This window comes from Argentina silus (assembly GCF_951799395.1).
Source record: "Argentina silus genome assembly, chromosome: X".
In the NCBI taxonomy this organism is placed as follows: domain Eukaryota; kingdom Metazoa; phylum Chordata; class Actinopteri; order Argentiniformes; family Argentinidae; genus Argentina; species Argentina silus.
Window position 1 is genome coordinate 5,720,797 of NC_139653.1, and position 16,501 is coordinate 5,737,297.

At 44.4% G+C, this 16,501-nt stretch overlaps 1 protein-coding gene across 1 annotated transcript in view; it reads left to right on the forward strand.

Annotated features, from left to right (window-relative positions):
• LOC310823352 (calcium-activated potassium channel subunit alpha-1a) overlaps nt 1-16,501 on the forward strand; it is a gene marked incomplete at both ends in the record, with an annotated part of 82,724 nt that overhangs the window by 6,030 nt on the left and 60,193 nt on the right. Inside the window, 5 exons of the mRNA XM_083696197.1 lie at nt 5,293-5,386; nt 5,738-5,849; nt 13,186-13,261; nt 14,253-14,328; nt 15,189-15,359. Coding sequence (XP_083552323.1) covers nt 5,293-5,386; nt 5,738-5,849; nt 13,186-13,261; nt 14,253-14,328; nt 15,189-15,359 — 529 coding nt within the window. The remainder of the gene's footprint in view (nt 1-5,292; nt 5,387-5,737; nt 5,850-13,185; nt 13,262-14,252; nt 14,329-15,188; nt 15,360-16,501) is intronic.

Below are 16,501 nucleotides of genomic sequence, written 5' to 3' on the forward strand. Positions count from 1 at the left end.
TTTCCCCTGGCTGCTTTGTACATACAGAATCTCATGTGCTGCAACATTTGGTATCAGCTACCTGGTACCAGCAGATAAGCTACATAAAACAGTGATTGCATTCTAATCAAGGAAACCAACCAAACAGGGTTTTGGTTTTATTGAATTAAGTAATTGAATTAAGTTAACTGTGAGTTACTGTACTGTGTAGGTAATTGAACTAATACATTTACTGTATATCCCATGTAAAGGGGGGTGGCAGGTAGCCTAGAGATTAGAGTGGCCGGCCAGTGATTGGTTCAATCGCCACCCCAGGAGGGAGCCGGATGTGAGGCACTTGACCCCTAACTGCTCCAGGGGTGCTTGACCATGGCTGTGCCCAGAGCTCTGATCTCCAGGGGTGCTTGACAATGGCTGTGCCCAGAGCTCTGATCTCCCTGGGGGTGTGCGTGTGTGTTGTTGTGGGGGTGTCTGCAAAAACTAAATTTCCCCTTGGGGATCAATAAAAGTACCTATCTATCTATCTATCTATCTATCTATCTATCTATCTATCTATCTATCTATCTATCTATCTATCTATCTATCTATCTATCTAAACTTGATAGGCCACTAACTGAATGTGTAACTGAATGTGACCTCTTGTTCTCTGACCAAGAGGCCTTTTCAGTCCAAATTCTGTGTCTCCAGTCAGTGTAACACCAAACAACAGTTGTTGCGCTCTGCCTGGATGCACATTCAGACTCTTGAATCAATAGGACAACGTTAACTGTTGCACCAACAGAAGCATGATTGAAACATACTGTCTTTGCAACTGGTTGAAGAGAGTTATTTTACCCTGCCCTGGGATGCAGGTTTTGATTGAATAGCTGCCCTCTTAGTGTGTTGTGAGCTCACCAATATCTCTGTGGAGCTAGAGTCACTACCGCCTCAAATATGCACATGGTCGGGGGAGTAGCAGTGCGACACCCCCCCACCCATCACCACCACACTTAAACTCGGCTACGGTTCCTTATCAGGAAAGGATGACAAATTATGCCCAGCTCTGGCGCTTGAGAGTTAATCTAAACGTAGTCACTGCAGGGCCTTAACTATCGGCAGATACATAACAACTCAAGACTCCATTCGGTTGAAGACGTTAATCAACGAGCAGATAAGGAAAATAATGTTTTATTTTGCTCACCGGCGCATAAGCATAGCTTTTTATCTCTTAATGGGTTTTGTGTTCAAAGAGAAGGGATGTGAATGCTGTTTTGCCATGGTAGTGATGGCTTTAGAGTATCTTTTTGACAAGAACATTCTGTGTCACGTTTTCTTCCTGCAAAGGCTGGTTAGTTGTACAGAAAGAGTATTTGCGCTACCGTTAAATGCTCCAAAATAAGTACATTTTAAAGCTATTATTCTTCTCACTCGTTCTGTCTCGGGTCTCAGATCTCAGTGCAGTGGAATTGTGTGGTACAGGTACATAGCCTAGCTAATTGTAACAGTAAGTGCAGTATCTTGTTCACCCAAATCTGCTTCGGCTGTTTCATCAAAAAGGAAGTGGCGTGATTGTATTTGGTCACGTGTGTGTGTTCAGAATGGGTACTTAGGGGGAAAATCAAAAACGGAGTGGTTATTTTTAGCCTCCCTGAGGAGGGTTGATTTGTCCAGTGCCCTTGCAGGTGCTAAATCTCTCTTATTTTAGTAATGGTGCCTCAGCCTGAATCAATCACTGATGTACTAACCTGGCCTTCTTTTCATCTCCGCACCCCTCCACACACACACACACGCACACACGCACACACACACACACACACACACACACACACACACACACTTTGTAGACGCCCACTCACTTAATCTGAAAGAGGAATTACAAAAAGAGAATGATTTGCTCTCTAGTATTCACTTTACTTTCACTTTACTGGGGCCTGTTACAGAAATATGTCTTTATTTTAATTTGTTCATCTTTATTAGATTAGTTTGGAAATGCCAGGCACCCTGGTAACAGAACCACATTGAATGTGCTAAGGTACATGGCTATGAGGAAATATGAGTAAGGTTGTTGTTGTTATTGTTGTTCTCTGAAAGCAACCTTGGTGTGGCTCCAAGAGATAACCAAGGTCAAGGCCAGGCTAACAGCATGTGCTCCTGACTGAATGAAGGTGTCGGGGAGCGGGGTATTTTTAGTACACAGCGTCCACCGTTACCCTTCTGAACGGATGCTTTTTACCTCCCTGCTTTTCCAGAAGGCATTATGTCTGAGCAGAGGAGGTTAACATGAGGAAACATTTCTGTCCTGAAATAGACCCTGCTCTGCTCTACAGCCTCCCCTCAGGGCATCGCTGTGTGTGTGTGTGTGTGTGTGTGTGTGTGTGTGTGTGTGTGTGTGTGTGTGTGTGTGTGTGTGTGTGTGTGAGTGTGTGTGTGTCTGTGTGTGCATGCGTGTGTGTGTGTGTGCGTGCGTGTGTGTGCGTGCATGTGTGTGTTCATTCTTGTGAGCATGCGTCAACATCTCTGTGTGTCTTCAGCAGTTCAGCTCCTGTAGAAATCAACTGGAGCCACCTAGTGTACACAAGCCTCTCTCAAACGCCAAGATGACCAGAGTTCAATCCAGAGGTACTTGAATCTCCAGGCAATTTCTATTTGGCCTAGAAGCAGCCCTGTGTGCTATATAAGGCCCTGGAAGAAGACAAATTGTCCCCAATACCTTTGGGAGCCCTCTCTCTCTCTCCCTTTCTCTCTCTCTCACATTCTCCCCTCTGTCTCTCTCTCTCTCCCCCCTCTCTATCTATCCCCCCCCCTCTCTCTCAATTCAATTGAATTCCATTTAATGAAAAGGAGGTTTATTGGCATGGGAAACATATGTTTGCATTGCCAAAGTAAGTGAAATAAACAATAACAAATTAACTAAACATCACACACACACAAGCTTTTCAAAAGAATAAAGCTATTTGAATTTGCCTATTAGATTAGCGGGATCTAAACAGGTCAGTGAAATGCAGCTGAGACACTCTAAAACCCATCTATTGGATATGTGATTCACTATGTACAGTCTTGTACTAATGTAAAAAAATCTGACACATTACATTTATGTTGGTGTTTGTGCTACATTGCCCTACGTTGCCCTTTTCTCTCTTTCTCTCTCTCTCTCTCTCTCCCCCCCCCCCCCCCCCCCCGCCTCTCTCTGCTATAGGACAGCAGTGTGCCCCCGGGCCAAGCCCAGGCTTAAAGAGGTGGCAGTTCTGTAGGCTGCAGGGGTAATAAGAACCGTTGGCTGGGCTATTTTCTACCAGGGCACTGGCAGCATGTGGTCCAGGGATCCCATGTGATTGCAGAGTGTGAAGTGACATTGAGATCGGGGATCATGCCTTTGTCATTGTGGTCTCTCCTAATGTGGCCTATACTACACAGCAAACACACATGCACACTCTCTCTCTTTCACACACACACACACACACACACACACACACACACACACGCACACACACGCACACACATACAAACGCACCAGCACACACATGCACACGCATATACACACACACACACACACACACACACACACACACTCACACATACAAACAACCTGATTATGTAGACCTATAAATTGATTCTCACACATACAGTAAATCATTTAAAATTGTTTGCCTTTTTATTTTTAGATGCAGAGGGCTTTATTTTGGCATCACGGTGCTTCTATTTCCCAATCCTATCTCTCGATTTCAGATGCTGGAATTTCAATCTCATTGTTTGGTTTGGCTAAGCTGTAAATCTTGGGCTACAATGCCAATGTCAATATTTACAGAGGCGGGATGGGATAGCTTATTACTGCCTACAGTACAGTACTTTGGTCTGTCAGTCAGGCCCACTGTATATAAATCTGTCCTCTTCCACTATGCCTGCCTGCTGTATGAATCTGCTCTGTCTTCAAGCACTTCCTGTGTTATTGAACATCCTTCAGGTCACATAACAGCGGGTCAGTTGGCATCCAGAATAAGGTCATCATTGTGCCAGGGGGGGATGCGTCAGGGGGTGAGGATGTATGTGTGTGTGTGTGTGTGTGTGTGTGCGCGCGCGTGCGGACATACCCAACACAATGGTGAAATAAAGACGTGGGAAATGACATTTATTCAATCGTGGACAATCTTTATAGGTCTGTGCCTTTTTTTTCCTCCCTGTGAGTTTGCATTATACAGCTTAGTAGCTAGTAAATAATTGAGTATTCAGGCATCAATGGCAATGTCACTGAGGGGTCAGAAGGAAATTAACCTCTGTCCACAGCCCTGATGGCACTTCATGAGAAAATGTAGTCAATTAAATCATTCTGTGGCTGTTTTAACCCTTACCATATAAACACATTCATTCCAATATGCTTGGATGCAGGCAAGGTTTCTACTGCTACACTCTTTAAGACATCCCCAAGATACTCATTTGCCTTAGTATTTTTTTTGCCCAGCACCACCCCCACACCCCTCATCTGAGGAGACCTTTATTACTTAAATCATGTATTAGTTATCATTAATAAAACAAACTGAATGAATATTGCTATTCCCAACTAACCCCAAAGATATTGTACTCGTAGACCCCCTTACTATCAGAGCAACTGATCCCTATGCTATTGGGTACCTCGTACTCTAGGTTCCATTTTTGTTTGTTTGGCTATACAGTCCTACTCTTTGATAGATGTTGATCTTTAATGAAGATGTTTTATGTTAACTAGAAGATGATTATGTTCTACCCTTGCGAGCCTTACAAACCCGAGTTCTGCTTTCTCACATTCCATCCCCATGTTTATGATTCTACGTTTGCTGTGAATACAGGCCATTTTTCACTGTTGACTGTCTTAATGGACACATCCCCATAGGTAACCAACCCCCTTAATGAGTATTCATCTGTCTTGTTCAGCCCTCTGTTACACATTGGATGTCTCATTTGTCATGCAAGAATGCAATTCTACCATATGAAGAATGGTTATGGCATGTTGCCTATTATTACTTTGTTAAAAACATCATCTTCTGTGATATTTAATCATACATTAAACATAAAGATGGATTATGTCCAATATTCATCATTTGCCTTTCCTTAACAGCACCATGCTAGGCTAGCTAACTCCACCTTGCTAATTAAGAGAGAACCATACTTTATATATTCTCTAGGAAATGTACATTATAAAGAAAGCAGAATACTCACACATTATTTTGAATGTGTTCATGGTTTTAACATCAAACAGTGTACAGGTGTTCCTCTGTCTTGACTAATTCTATTTTATGTATTATTGTAAAGGAGCTATGAACAGATAACATGTTAATGTTCCTCTTGTTTTCTCTCCCACAGTCCTATAGAATCCTGTCAGAATTTCTACAAAGACTTTACGTTACAGATCGACATGGCGTTCAACGTGTTTTTCCTACTCTACTTTGGTCTCCGGGTAAGTAATACTAAAGCCTTAACACATACACGCACACACACACACACACACGCACGCACGCACGCACGCACGCACGCACGCACACACACACACACACACACACACACACACACACACACACACACACACACACACACAATCTAATGAAGAAACTATTGTAATAACACTGACTTTATCCCAAAACACTTGGTCAATGCCTGAAATCCTTAATGAAAGAATCAACTCATAAGCTCCTTACTGTACATCATCCATGCGCACATGATTCACAACATTGACATTTATTAACACATGTTGAACTTTCACTGCCTCTGAATGGTGTAGAATCTTTGGATCTGTCATTTCCCTCCATAGTTCATCGCAGCCAATGATAAGCTGTGGTTCTGGCTGGAGGTCAATTCAGTGGTCGACTTCTTCACTGTTCCTCCTGTCTTTGTGTCTGTTTACCTAAACAGAAGCTGGCTGGGTAAGTCTCCCTCTCTTCCTTACCTTTCTCTTTCTCTCCCCCTCTCTCCCTCGCTCCCCCTGTGACTGTGTCCCTCTTCATCCCTATCTCACCCCCTCTCCATCTCCCATCATCTCTGTCTCTCCCATCTATTCTCATTTATATGCTATCGCTCTTTCTGTCAATCTCACCCCTCCTCTCTCTCCCTCCTCCCGCCTCTCTTTTCTCTCCCTCTCAACCCCCTTCCCTTCCTTCCCTCCTCCTCTCCCTCTCTCTGTCTGTCCCACTTTCTCTCTCTCTCCCTCACTCCCGCTCCATCTCCCTCTGTCTCCACCTGACAGTGAGTGTATCTGCGCCCTACTAGCCCAGAGCGCTAGTCCCTCATCATTGACAGTGACGGGGCTGGACTCTTCTGTTGTTTTAGGAAACACTGGAGCATCACACAGAATGTTGGAAAAGGCTAGCGATGACTCAGACCAGCAGTAGACTGTAGTAGAGAGGGGGTGGGGGGTGGTGGCAGGGGAGTCGTTTGTTGCATGTTGCTGTGGCGAAGCATCGCACCTGAAATACCTCACAGCAGCTCGGAAATGCCACCTAATGGGCTTTTTATACACCTCAGAACTGCCTTCACACACACACACACACACACACACACACACACACACACACACACACACACACACACACCCACACACACACACACACACACACATACTTGTGCGTGCGTGCTTGCATGCGTGAGTGTGGGGGCACAGGACTCAGGTCCTGTTGGCATAGTGGAGCAGGGGACAGTAAGTCTTTCACTGAGACCAGAGACCAGTGGCCTATACTGCACAGCCATCCGCTCATTCTGTCAAATGGCTCATAATACAATACAGTATTCAATCATGGCTTATATATTCTTATATTGATAGTTTACATTGGTTTACATCAGATTGAATCCTAACCTGAGGTCTGTAGGTTTCCCATGAAAGTAGCCAAATGGTTCACATTAAAGCAGCCATTAACATTAGCCATGTTTAGCATTAGCTAGCTTTTGCTCTGGTGTAGATCAAAAGCATTGAGGTCCTTTCCTCTCAATTCCCCATAAACCCTGGGTGTTTGGACTAGGATGATAAACCCTGGGTGTTTGGACTAGGATGATAAACCCTGGGTGTTTGGACTAGGATGATAAACCCTGGGTGTTTGGACTAGGATGATAAACCCTGGGTGTTTGGACTAGGATGATAAACCCTGGGTGTTTGGACTAGGATGATAAACCCTGGGTGTTTGGACTAGGATGATAAACCCTGGGTGTGTGGACTAGGATGATAAACCCTGGGTGTTTGGACTAGGATGATAAACCCTGGGTGTGTGGACTAGGATGATAAACCCTGGGTGTTTGGACTAGGATGATAAACCCTGGGTGTTTGGACTAGGATGATAAACCCTGGGTGTTTGGACTAGGATGATAAACCCTGGGTGTGTGGACTAGGATGATAAACCCTGGGTGTTTGGACTAGGATGATAAACCCTGGGTGTGTGGACTAGGATGATGAAAGATAGTGAAATGGTGGTAAAATGGTGGTCTGCTATGCTGCAATGAATAATTAGCCGCTCTCTAAACATGGTGAATCTGGTGTAGTAGAGGTGCGGCAGAGATAGGAATCCATCACAGTGTTTTCTCCTCTTAAGGCATCGTGTCCCTGTTTTTGGAAGTATTTTAAATTCTGTGAAAGCCATTGTTTTGAGATGCCCTAGATTTCCTCTCCATAAATATGCATTAAATTATTTGTTGATGTACTTTATCCTTTGTTCATTTACACTGCAAGCTGTAGAGATTAGAACAATCATTTTTTTCTTTTTTTGTATAGAATTATCATTTTGAAGGGAAACCTGTGATAGAGTCACTCTCAAAAACCCTCAACTCCCACAATGTGTTGACATTGGGTGTGTATGGGTGTGCTTTATGTCTTTGTGTGTTTAGGTCATCTGGTAGACAGTCACACGTGTGTGTGTGAAATATTATATCTGTGTTCGCACAAATGTAGGCTTCTACATCACGTATGTGTTTAATGGTGTGTGATTGCATTTAAGTGCATGTAAGTGTGTTGAGTAGGCTGGATATATAAAAGTCCCAGTGTCTCTGGATGGTCTCTAGGATAAGCTGGGCCAAAGCGGACAGGTCAAGTTATCTGTGTAAGTCTATGGCATAGCATAGTACAGGTGCTGATAACAGTCAGGAAAGGAAAGCTCCTTTGTGACATTCTGTCACAGTCTGTCCACTGGTTGAAATATGGATGACATGTTCATATTCGGGAAGACAAATGATCTCACATTCATCTTCATTGAGTCCCATACCGATTCACTTGAAGGAATTGTGATTGCTTCACTGATAATCCATAGAGACAGATCCATAACCAGGCTGTGGTCCTGTGTTCTGAGCAGGTCTACACATCAATACCATGTCCATCTGAGTGATTGTCCTCAGCCCCCTAGTCAGTTGTAGAAAAAAACGATGAAGCCAATATATACTTTTCCCCCTCAGTCCCTCTGGGCTCATTTAATGTCTCTCTCTCTCTCTCTCTCTCTCTCTCTCTCTCTCTCTCTCTCTCTCTCTCTTTCTCTCTCTCTCTCTCTCTCTCTCTCACTCTCTCTCTTTCTCTCTCTCTCTCTCTCTCTCTCTCTCACTCTCTCTGTCTGAGACTAAACGCTGGGTCACACACCACCTCAGCCAGTAATAGATCTAATTACCGTACAGCTGTGCATGGGGATACTCTACTGGACTTCTGTTCATGAAAAGACTAAAATGGTGGGAACTAGTGTTCCACTCAGCGCCCTCGCAGTGGAGTACCCTTCCCTGCTTTGTTTGTATTTCCAGTATTGCTCTTTCTCTCTCTCTCTCTCTCTCTCTCTCTCTCTCTCTCTCTCTCTCTCTCTCTCTCTGCAAATTGGAAATTGATTGTTAAGAGGGAGAGGAGACGAACATGCTAATGTAAAAAAAAAAAGGCATGCAAGAGTTCCCTCCCCGGATATATAAATTAATCTTCTTAAACTTCTTGAAATGAGTATGTCTCCCGAGAGAGGCCCTAGCAGTGTGAGGATAAGCATAGAGCTCATTTGAAAGATGCTAGCAGTTAGCCGCCGTGGCACCGTGCCCCAGCTCTCCTGACCCGACTAATTAACTCTGAATCTAGCCCTTGCTAGGATTCTGCTGCCTTTCATTGCCCTCACCAGTGAGCTGAGCTGGAAAATATGTTGTTATTATACAGACTCAGGTAATTTTAGGACTATTCAATGTAGCTGAGACAACTGCTGTTACTATGTTGCTGTACTGTCTGATTGCAGCATTCAACTCTTTGTTTGATCATATATCAGTGTGGTTATAGTGTAGTACAGTATGTGTGGCACAGAATCATGCCGATATGATGTGTTTACACCAAGGAAGAGAAAAAAGGCGGCTGCAGTCAAATCTAGTGTGGTGTCGTGAGTATTTGAACAGGCGGTACATCTCTTAAATACTACTGCCCCCTAGTGCTCAGTTAGTGTACTCTCTCTTGTTTCCTGGTGCTGTTATGCGCTCCTCAAAGAGGCTTACAGTCGCTGGCATGCTGTCAGCAGCTAGTGTGCATCCCCCTTGTGCGGACCTCTCTTCCCGAGCTTCTGTGTCTACAGAAGGAGGAAGGAAACTCATTTAGGGAATGTTTAAGCCTCTTTAGTGTGGCAGGTCCCTCACACGTAGCCTCGGACAGTATGTCTGTGTGACTGTACCTTACATGGCTCATAGGAATAAAGTGGTGAATTACTGTATGGGGGGGGGGCTTGCTGGTGTGTGTGTGTGTGTGTGTGTGTGTGTGTGTGTGTGTGTGTGTGTGTGTGTGTGTGTGTGTGTGTGTGTGTGTGTGTGTGTGTGTGTGTACTTATAATCCTGACTGGGCTGATTGTGGACATCATCCCTGTTTAAACATGGTCATCTCCAGGCTGCTGTTTGAGAAAAGACCCTGGTGGCTGTGCTGTGTGTTGCCAGTCCACGTGAGAGTTTGGCCTCGGCTCATTGCTTCTCACTGAAATAATCACACAGCAATACTCTGAATGAGCATCTGGCCAGTGTGTGTGTGTGTCTGTGTGTCTGTGTGTGTGTGTGTGTGTGTGTGTGTGTGTGTGTGTGTGTGTGTGTGTGTGTGTGTGTGTCTGCTTCATTTCTGTGTTTTTTCTATAAGTTAGTTCTACCATATTACTGTTGGGTATTGTAATGTCTTGCCTGTCTAATGTCTCACCTTGGAATGACAGTATGATAACAATCAGGATTGGGAAATGGACATGCTGATTAGAGTGACGATTATACAACATAAATATGCTTTTAGAATGTATCCAAATGTAGTCACCATGATGTAATTATGCAACCCATTCGGATACTGCTGTGTGTGGGAGTATTTCTTTTCCATCTGTTCAAAGAGATTTGGTCTCATCTTCACCCCTCTGCTCCTGCTCCACCAAGAGTACAGATGGCTCCACTCTGAGATTGTATACTGTACACACACAAGCCTGACAGTCCACAAGACTACATATAACGTCAGCTCCATGCACTGGCGCTGTTGACATCCACTAGCAACAGTACAGCACTTGTGACTAAGTCTGGATTATTGTTACCCCCGTCCCCCCCCGCCCCCCCCTCTTTATTCAACTTCCAATCCCCAGCCATCTCTAAATCCCTGTAAAGGGCTCAGGCAGGTTGGAGACCGCCTCACCTCCAAAAAGCACAGCTGTGTATTGGTTCAGATGTAGGTAGTCCAAGGAGAGGGCGAGGGTGGAATCTGTTTAGTCTGTGCAGAGATTACGAGCACGGTGACAAATAAAGAGCTCCTACTCCCATCACAGCTTATGAACAGTCTAGGACACACAGGATATGAAGAATCTGATGTAGGTGTCCTAGTCTCAGTCTGTTGGCTATTCTCTAACGTGCTGTAGTCCTTGGCTGATGGGGAAATGGACTTGGTGAAGTTTCAGGGAATGATTCATCAGGATTCCTTGTACAGTCTTCTTTAGTTCTATTTTGGAATTCTTGTTATCTGGAGACACATTTGAACAATTACTTGGAGGACGGTAGGACTCATTCCCATCTCCACCTGAAACACTGTGTGGTGTAGTTGAGTACCTAGTACCTAGAGATGATGATCCCTGGTAGAATGGTAGTGTTCCGGGGTCTGCATGGCGCCCCTCGCTCTGAGACCTTTAGGGAGACGTGGAGGCGTAAAAAGTCTTGTGGAGATCTGTACCACAACGGGTACAGGGTGAAGGCACACCACCACCACCATGAGCAGGCTGGAGAGAAGGAGAGACAGGACGGGTTCTACCACTCTCTATGCTCCAGTTTATACCTGTTCTTCATCTGGGGTAAGAGCATATTCAGCTGTGTGTGTGTGTGTGTGTGTGTGTGTGTGTGTGTGTGTGTGTGTGTGTGTGTGTGTGCGTGTGCGTGTGCGTGTGCGTGTGTGTGTTCAAATATTATCAGTACATAGGTCTTAGGTATAATCATTCTAATGCAGACCGGTTACCTGTCCTGTACCCCAAATGCAGTAAGGTTTGCAGTAAGGTTTGCAATCTTACGGTGAAATCCTGAATCCAGATCTGCGTGCGTTACTCCAACATTGGTGTCAATCTCGCATTGATGTCAATGGGAAATTTGTGTGAACAGAACTAGTTTTTTCACAGAAAGTTTTTTTTGTCATTTGAATGAGAATGATTGCCATGATCCATGTTGTGTTGAAGTGGGTGGGTGTTCTGTACCAGTGGGTGGATGATTTTCCTTGCCACTGTGCCCTATATTTTTCTGCCCTAGAGTTTGGCTTCTTGGCTTACTCTTAGTAGTCTATGGTTTGATGTTAGATCATATTGTTTGTATTGTATTTATTATTTATATTGTTTAGTATTGTTTTTTGTTGTGAAGCACATTTCTATGTAAAAAGTGCTATACAAATAAATGGGATTGATTGATTGATTGATTGTGGTCTTCTGTGGCTCAGTTGGTAGAGCACGGCGCTAACAACGCTTAGGTCGTGGGTTTGATTCCTGCTGGGACCATATATACTGAAATGTATGCACTCACTGCAATGTAAGTCGCTTTGGATAAAAGCGTCAGCTAAATGGCATATATTATTGATTGATTGATGAGAACTGACAGTCAGTTGGTTAACCAGATCCAGGCTACTCTAATTGTTGAATTTGAGGATTTGAATGGTGCCATTTGTTATTTAAAAAAATGTTAGGAGTTACATTGACAGCAATGCATCTTAGTGGCAAGCTTACCGTGGCTGTCCAGGGCCGTTTTGTTGTTCCATTCCATCTTCGCTGTAACAGGCGTCACGCTGCTGCAAACATGATTGTTTCCTCGCACTCCAAGCTCACACGAGTCTCAAACCTGCATCCTTTGTGTTGCCAACACAGGTGACTGTCACCGAAATACCTGATGGACACCAGCTACCCCACCAAAAAGCTAACATTTCGATGGGTGTGGTTGGGGGTATTTCATTTTGGGGAGTGGAGAGAGTTGACCATCTCAATCTGCTTAGTCTCAGCTAGTCTCACTGTGAATACTATATGTAGGAGGACATCGTTGGATTTCTATATAGGTTTACTCACAGGATACCTTTTATCTACACAATGAATGGAAATTTGAGCAGATCTAAAAACACAAAGAGATTGCTCTTGAGTATGTTAATCTTAACAACATCATTCTGCTCCGTGAACCCCTGTCAGAAACTTAAGTTATTCTGGAATTAATGCAGTTAGAGGAAACACACACACTCACACACACACACACACACACACACACACACACACACACACACACACACACACACACAAGCACACACACACAAACACACGCACGCACGCACGCACGCACGTACGCACAAAGACACACACACACACACACACACACACAGAACCAGATTGGAGTAAGGTGTTATGCAAACTGACAATGAGGCAGGTGTTGCATTGTTCTGCTGTAATCTCTCGATGAGCTGAAGGTGTCATATTTGAAGCCAGACAGAAACACATGTAATGTAGGACACAGTGTCCAGCCTACAGTGAGTGTCTCCACTCTAGCATAAGTATGTCTAGACTAAAACCAGGTTACAGTTACTTTGAAGTGACTCTCAGACACTGTTATCATTGTCTTCAGACAGATGGAGTCTTTCCAAATGCAACCCTTCTTATTAGTCTGTACAGTACCTGTCTGTTTCAATGATATCAGGTGTATTAATCCTCTTTAAAGTTACTCTATTTCTCTCTCTCTTTCTCTCTCTCTCTCTCTCTCTCTCTCTCTCTCTCTCTCTCTCCCTCTCTCTCTCTCCCTCTCTCTCTCTCTCCATCGCAGGTTTAAGATTCCTGAGAGCATTGAGATTGATACAGTTCTCAGAAATTTTACAGTTTTTGAATATCTTAAAAACAAGGTAAGTATTGTGCTTTCGATACATCTCCCACTACGAAAAAAACAACCACCACCACTCCAGCACCACAACAACAGACTCCATCTGACATAGAAGCACGGGTCAGGTTTGCTCTCTGCCTTAGAACACTACGGTAACACTTTATTTGACAGTCCTATCACAGATGGTTTTACCTTGTATTTACTTATGTGGTAAAAATGCACACTTCCTAGAATGAAAATAAATCCACAGGTACCTACGTACAAAAATGCTTGTTTTGAATTTCACTCAAAAAAAGAATGATTATGTTATGTAATACAGTACCTATGTTACTACCAGTATACTGTGTAATGTCTAATTTGATAGCAGGTAAACTGTGGGACTGTAAAGTAAAGGGTAACCGAGGCTGTATCCCTCCTAGTCAACAAGCGTCTGGTCTCTGGCCCAGATGTGGGGCAGGGCTTAAAGCTCTGTTGTAAACACAGAGAAGAGGAGTAGAGTACTTTAATCCGCTTTTTGATCTAGCTAGCCCTGATGTACTGTAGGTGAGGCAGCTTTACACAGAGAGAGAGAGAGAGAGAGAGAGAGAGGGAGGGAGAGGGAGAGAGAGAGATAACGATATAAAGAAGGAGAGAGAGCAGAGACAACACACAGCCTAAGGTGATGGTTAGACTGCTAGAGCAACAACATTCCTTTCGGCTGTCATGACATAATGTACGTCTAAGCAGTTCAAAAGAGTAAACCCCTATCAAGGACAATGACTTTTTTATGTTTGTTTATTTGTTTTGCACTTTTGTTTGTGATCTGCTCCCCACTAAAGTCCAATCTCACTCATCCCTGGCTTAGACAGCCGAGTACATTCTAAGCCAGGTGTAGTCAGTGTGGCTCCTGTCCCAGTTCTGTTGTCTATAATAGACTCACAACCCCCGTAGATGAGCTGTCCCATCTCATTCTCTTTCTGTAACCCCTGGTCTGGATCTCTTTGAGAGAGTTTTATGGTTCTTATTCTACCCAGCAATTCCATCAAGCTGGTGAACCTGTGTTCCATCTTCATAAGCACATGGCTAACAGCTGCCGGATTCATACATTTGGTAAGTGGACGGGAGGGGGGATCTATGGGGGTCAGCTGGGGAGTAAGGGAGGTGAATACTCCTACGCCTAGTCCAAACACAACCTCTAGCCCCTTCTGTCCCCCTGGGTGTTTGTGGATCTGTAGGTGTTTTGTAAAAGGCTAGGGGGAGCCATGGGGGTATGGCTCCCACCTACCCTGCTGTTCAGGTCCAGCTCACACCCAAGGGGAGGGGGCTAGGGGTTGTCTTTGGACCAGGCACATAGAGGGTGTTTCCATGTGATGATGAAGAGATAGGGGCGCTTTTTGTATCATAAAACACAGATCAATGTCTGTTCCTTTTTTCAGTTGTCACTTTAGCGCCTGAAAAAAACCGCTGGCTCAGATTTTGTCAGTACATTTATGTCAATGGCTCAACATGACACCCCCCCAGTTTCAGGATCGGAGTATGCAGGAGGTCAACTCTACCTCTAGATGGTAGCATATGCTCAGTATATCTCCCAAATGGCTTGTTCTCATCTCAGAATGAAAGCATGAAGACTCTGGGCCAGATTCAATCAAACACGCATTACAGTAGCAACGTTTATGCAGTGGTTTTGTTAACCAACAGCTCAGGTAGTGTACAACACATGTCTTGTTCTGAAACTTGTTCTGTACCTTAGAAGGGAGCGTACCTTACTCCCAACCATTTTGCAACCATTTTGGTTTTTGTGCTACTGTGTGAATGATGCGATGCAGGTTTGATTGACTCTCATGACCCTAATATTTGTATTTTTATTGATTAAAGAAAGCTGAGCAAGAACATAGGACCTGCTCCTAAGGCTGATATCACCTGTATGTGTTTCTGACTACTACCCTGTCAAATCTCAACCCCCCCCCCAGGTGGAAAACTCAGGGGACCCTTGGGAGAACTTCCAAAATTCCCAATCGCTTTCCTACTGGGAATGTGTCTACTTGCTCATGGTCACTATGTCCACAGTAGGATACGGGGATGTCTATGCAAAAACCACCCTCGGACGTCTGTTCATGGTCTTCTTCATCCTCGGTGGTTTGGTAAACTCACGTTTTCTCTATCCTCTATCCCCCCTCGCGCCCCCCCCCCCCCCACAACCTGCCTGTCCCCATCTATACAGCAAGTAGAAATGTTAGTACACCAGACAACAGATGTATAGTATCTATATAGTATCTTACAATGTTGACACAGTATTGTTTAGATATGCTATAATGTGCATTGATGTTTGTCATTTCTTCTGCTTTTTCTCGCTAAAGTGTACCATATAGCCTACTTGTATGTGTGTAGTTACAGTATTGCAGTACTGTATATTCTCCCCTTGTCCCCCCCCCCCCCGACAGCGTGTGTACCTGTTTAAAGAGTAGAATCATCATAAGACATTGCTGCTAAAAGTATGATAATGTTGTCGCTGTTCTCTCAAAGCAGTCTGCGGTTTTCAGGACACTCCTCCCCCTTCCTCTCGTGTCCCTTCCCACAATTCCAACAAACACGGTGGCAGGAAGACGAGGCCTAGGCCAGCCTGAGCGTTACCATAGCAACCGCAGCCATCACTCTCCCACTCATCTCTATAGTCTCCCGGCTTTTCCTCCCCCCACTTCTGACCCCAAACCCCCGTCCTATCCCATCCCCACCCCCAGCCCCCCCAAAGTAGAGGCAAATGGTCTTAATGTACCATAGCCAAATAGCTAGATTGTTAGCTTGGACTCATTCTTAACTCTCTCACATCATACAGTAGATAACCTCCAGCTGTGTAGCCATACAGTTGTCATCGTGGTTGTGTGTGTCTCCTTTGTTTCTGAGAGGGTCTGGAAGCCTTTAGGTAGAGCAGATGGGGTCTGTTTCGTATCAGAGACTGGATAAATGACTTCAGTGTGGAGATGCTGTAATAAAACTAAAACCCTGCGCTTTAGATCAGGCTCCTGTCATAACACAGGATGACCCCCGGGGGTGCTGATGATCAGTTTACACTGAGCTCTGGCTGTATGGAGAAGGTGTTTTTAAGCAGAACTCTTAACCGTTAGTGGATGAACAATGTGTAAGACCCTTTCAGTTTAGCTAAACTGTTAGCGAATCGCTCAACATGGAAGAGGATTCCAAGAAGTTGTTGATTCTTGAGATTCCCATAGACTTAGAATAGGACGTTCTGTCACGAGAACAGGCTGCGAAACTCTGCAAAATGCAT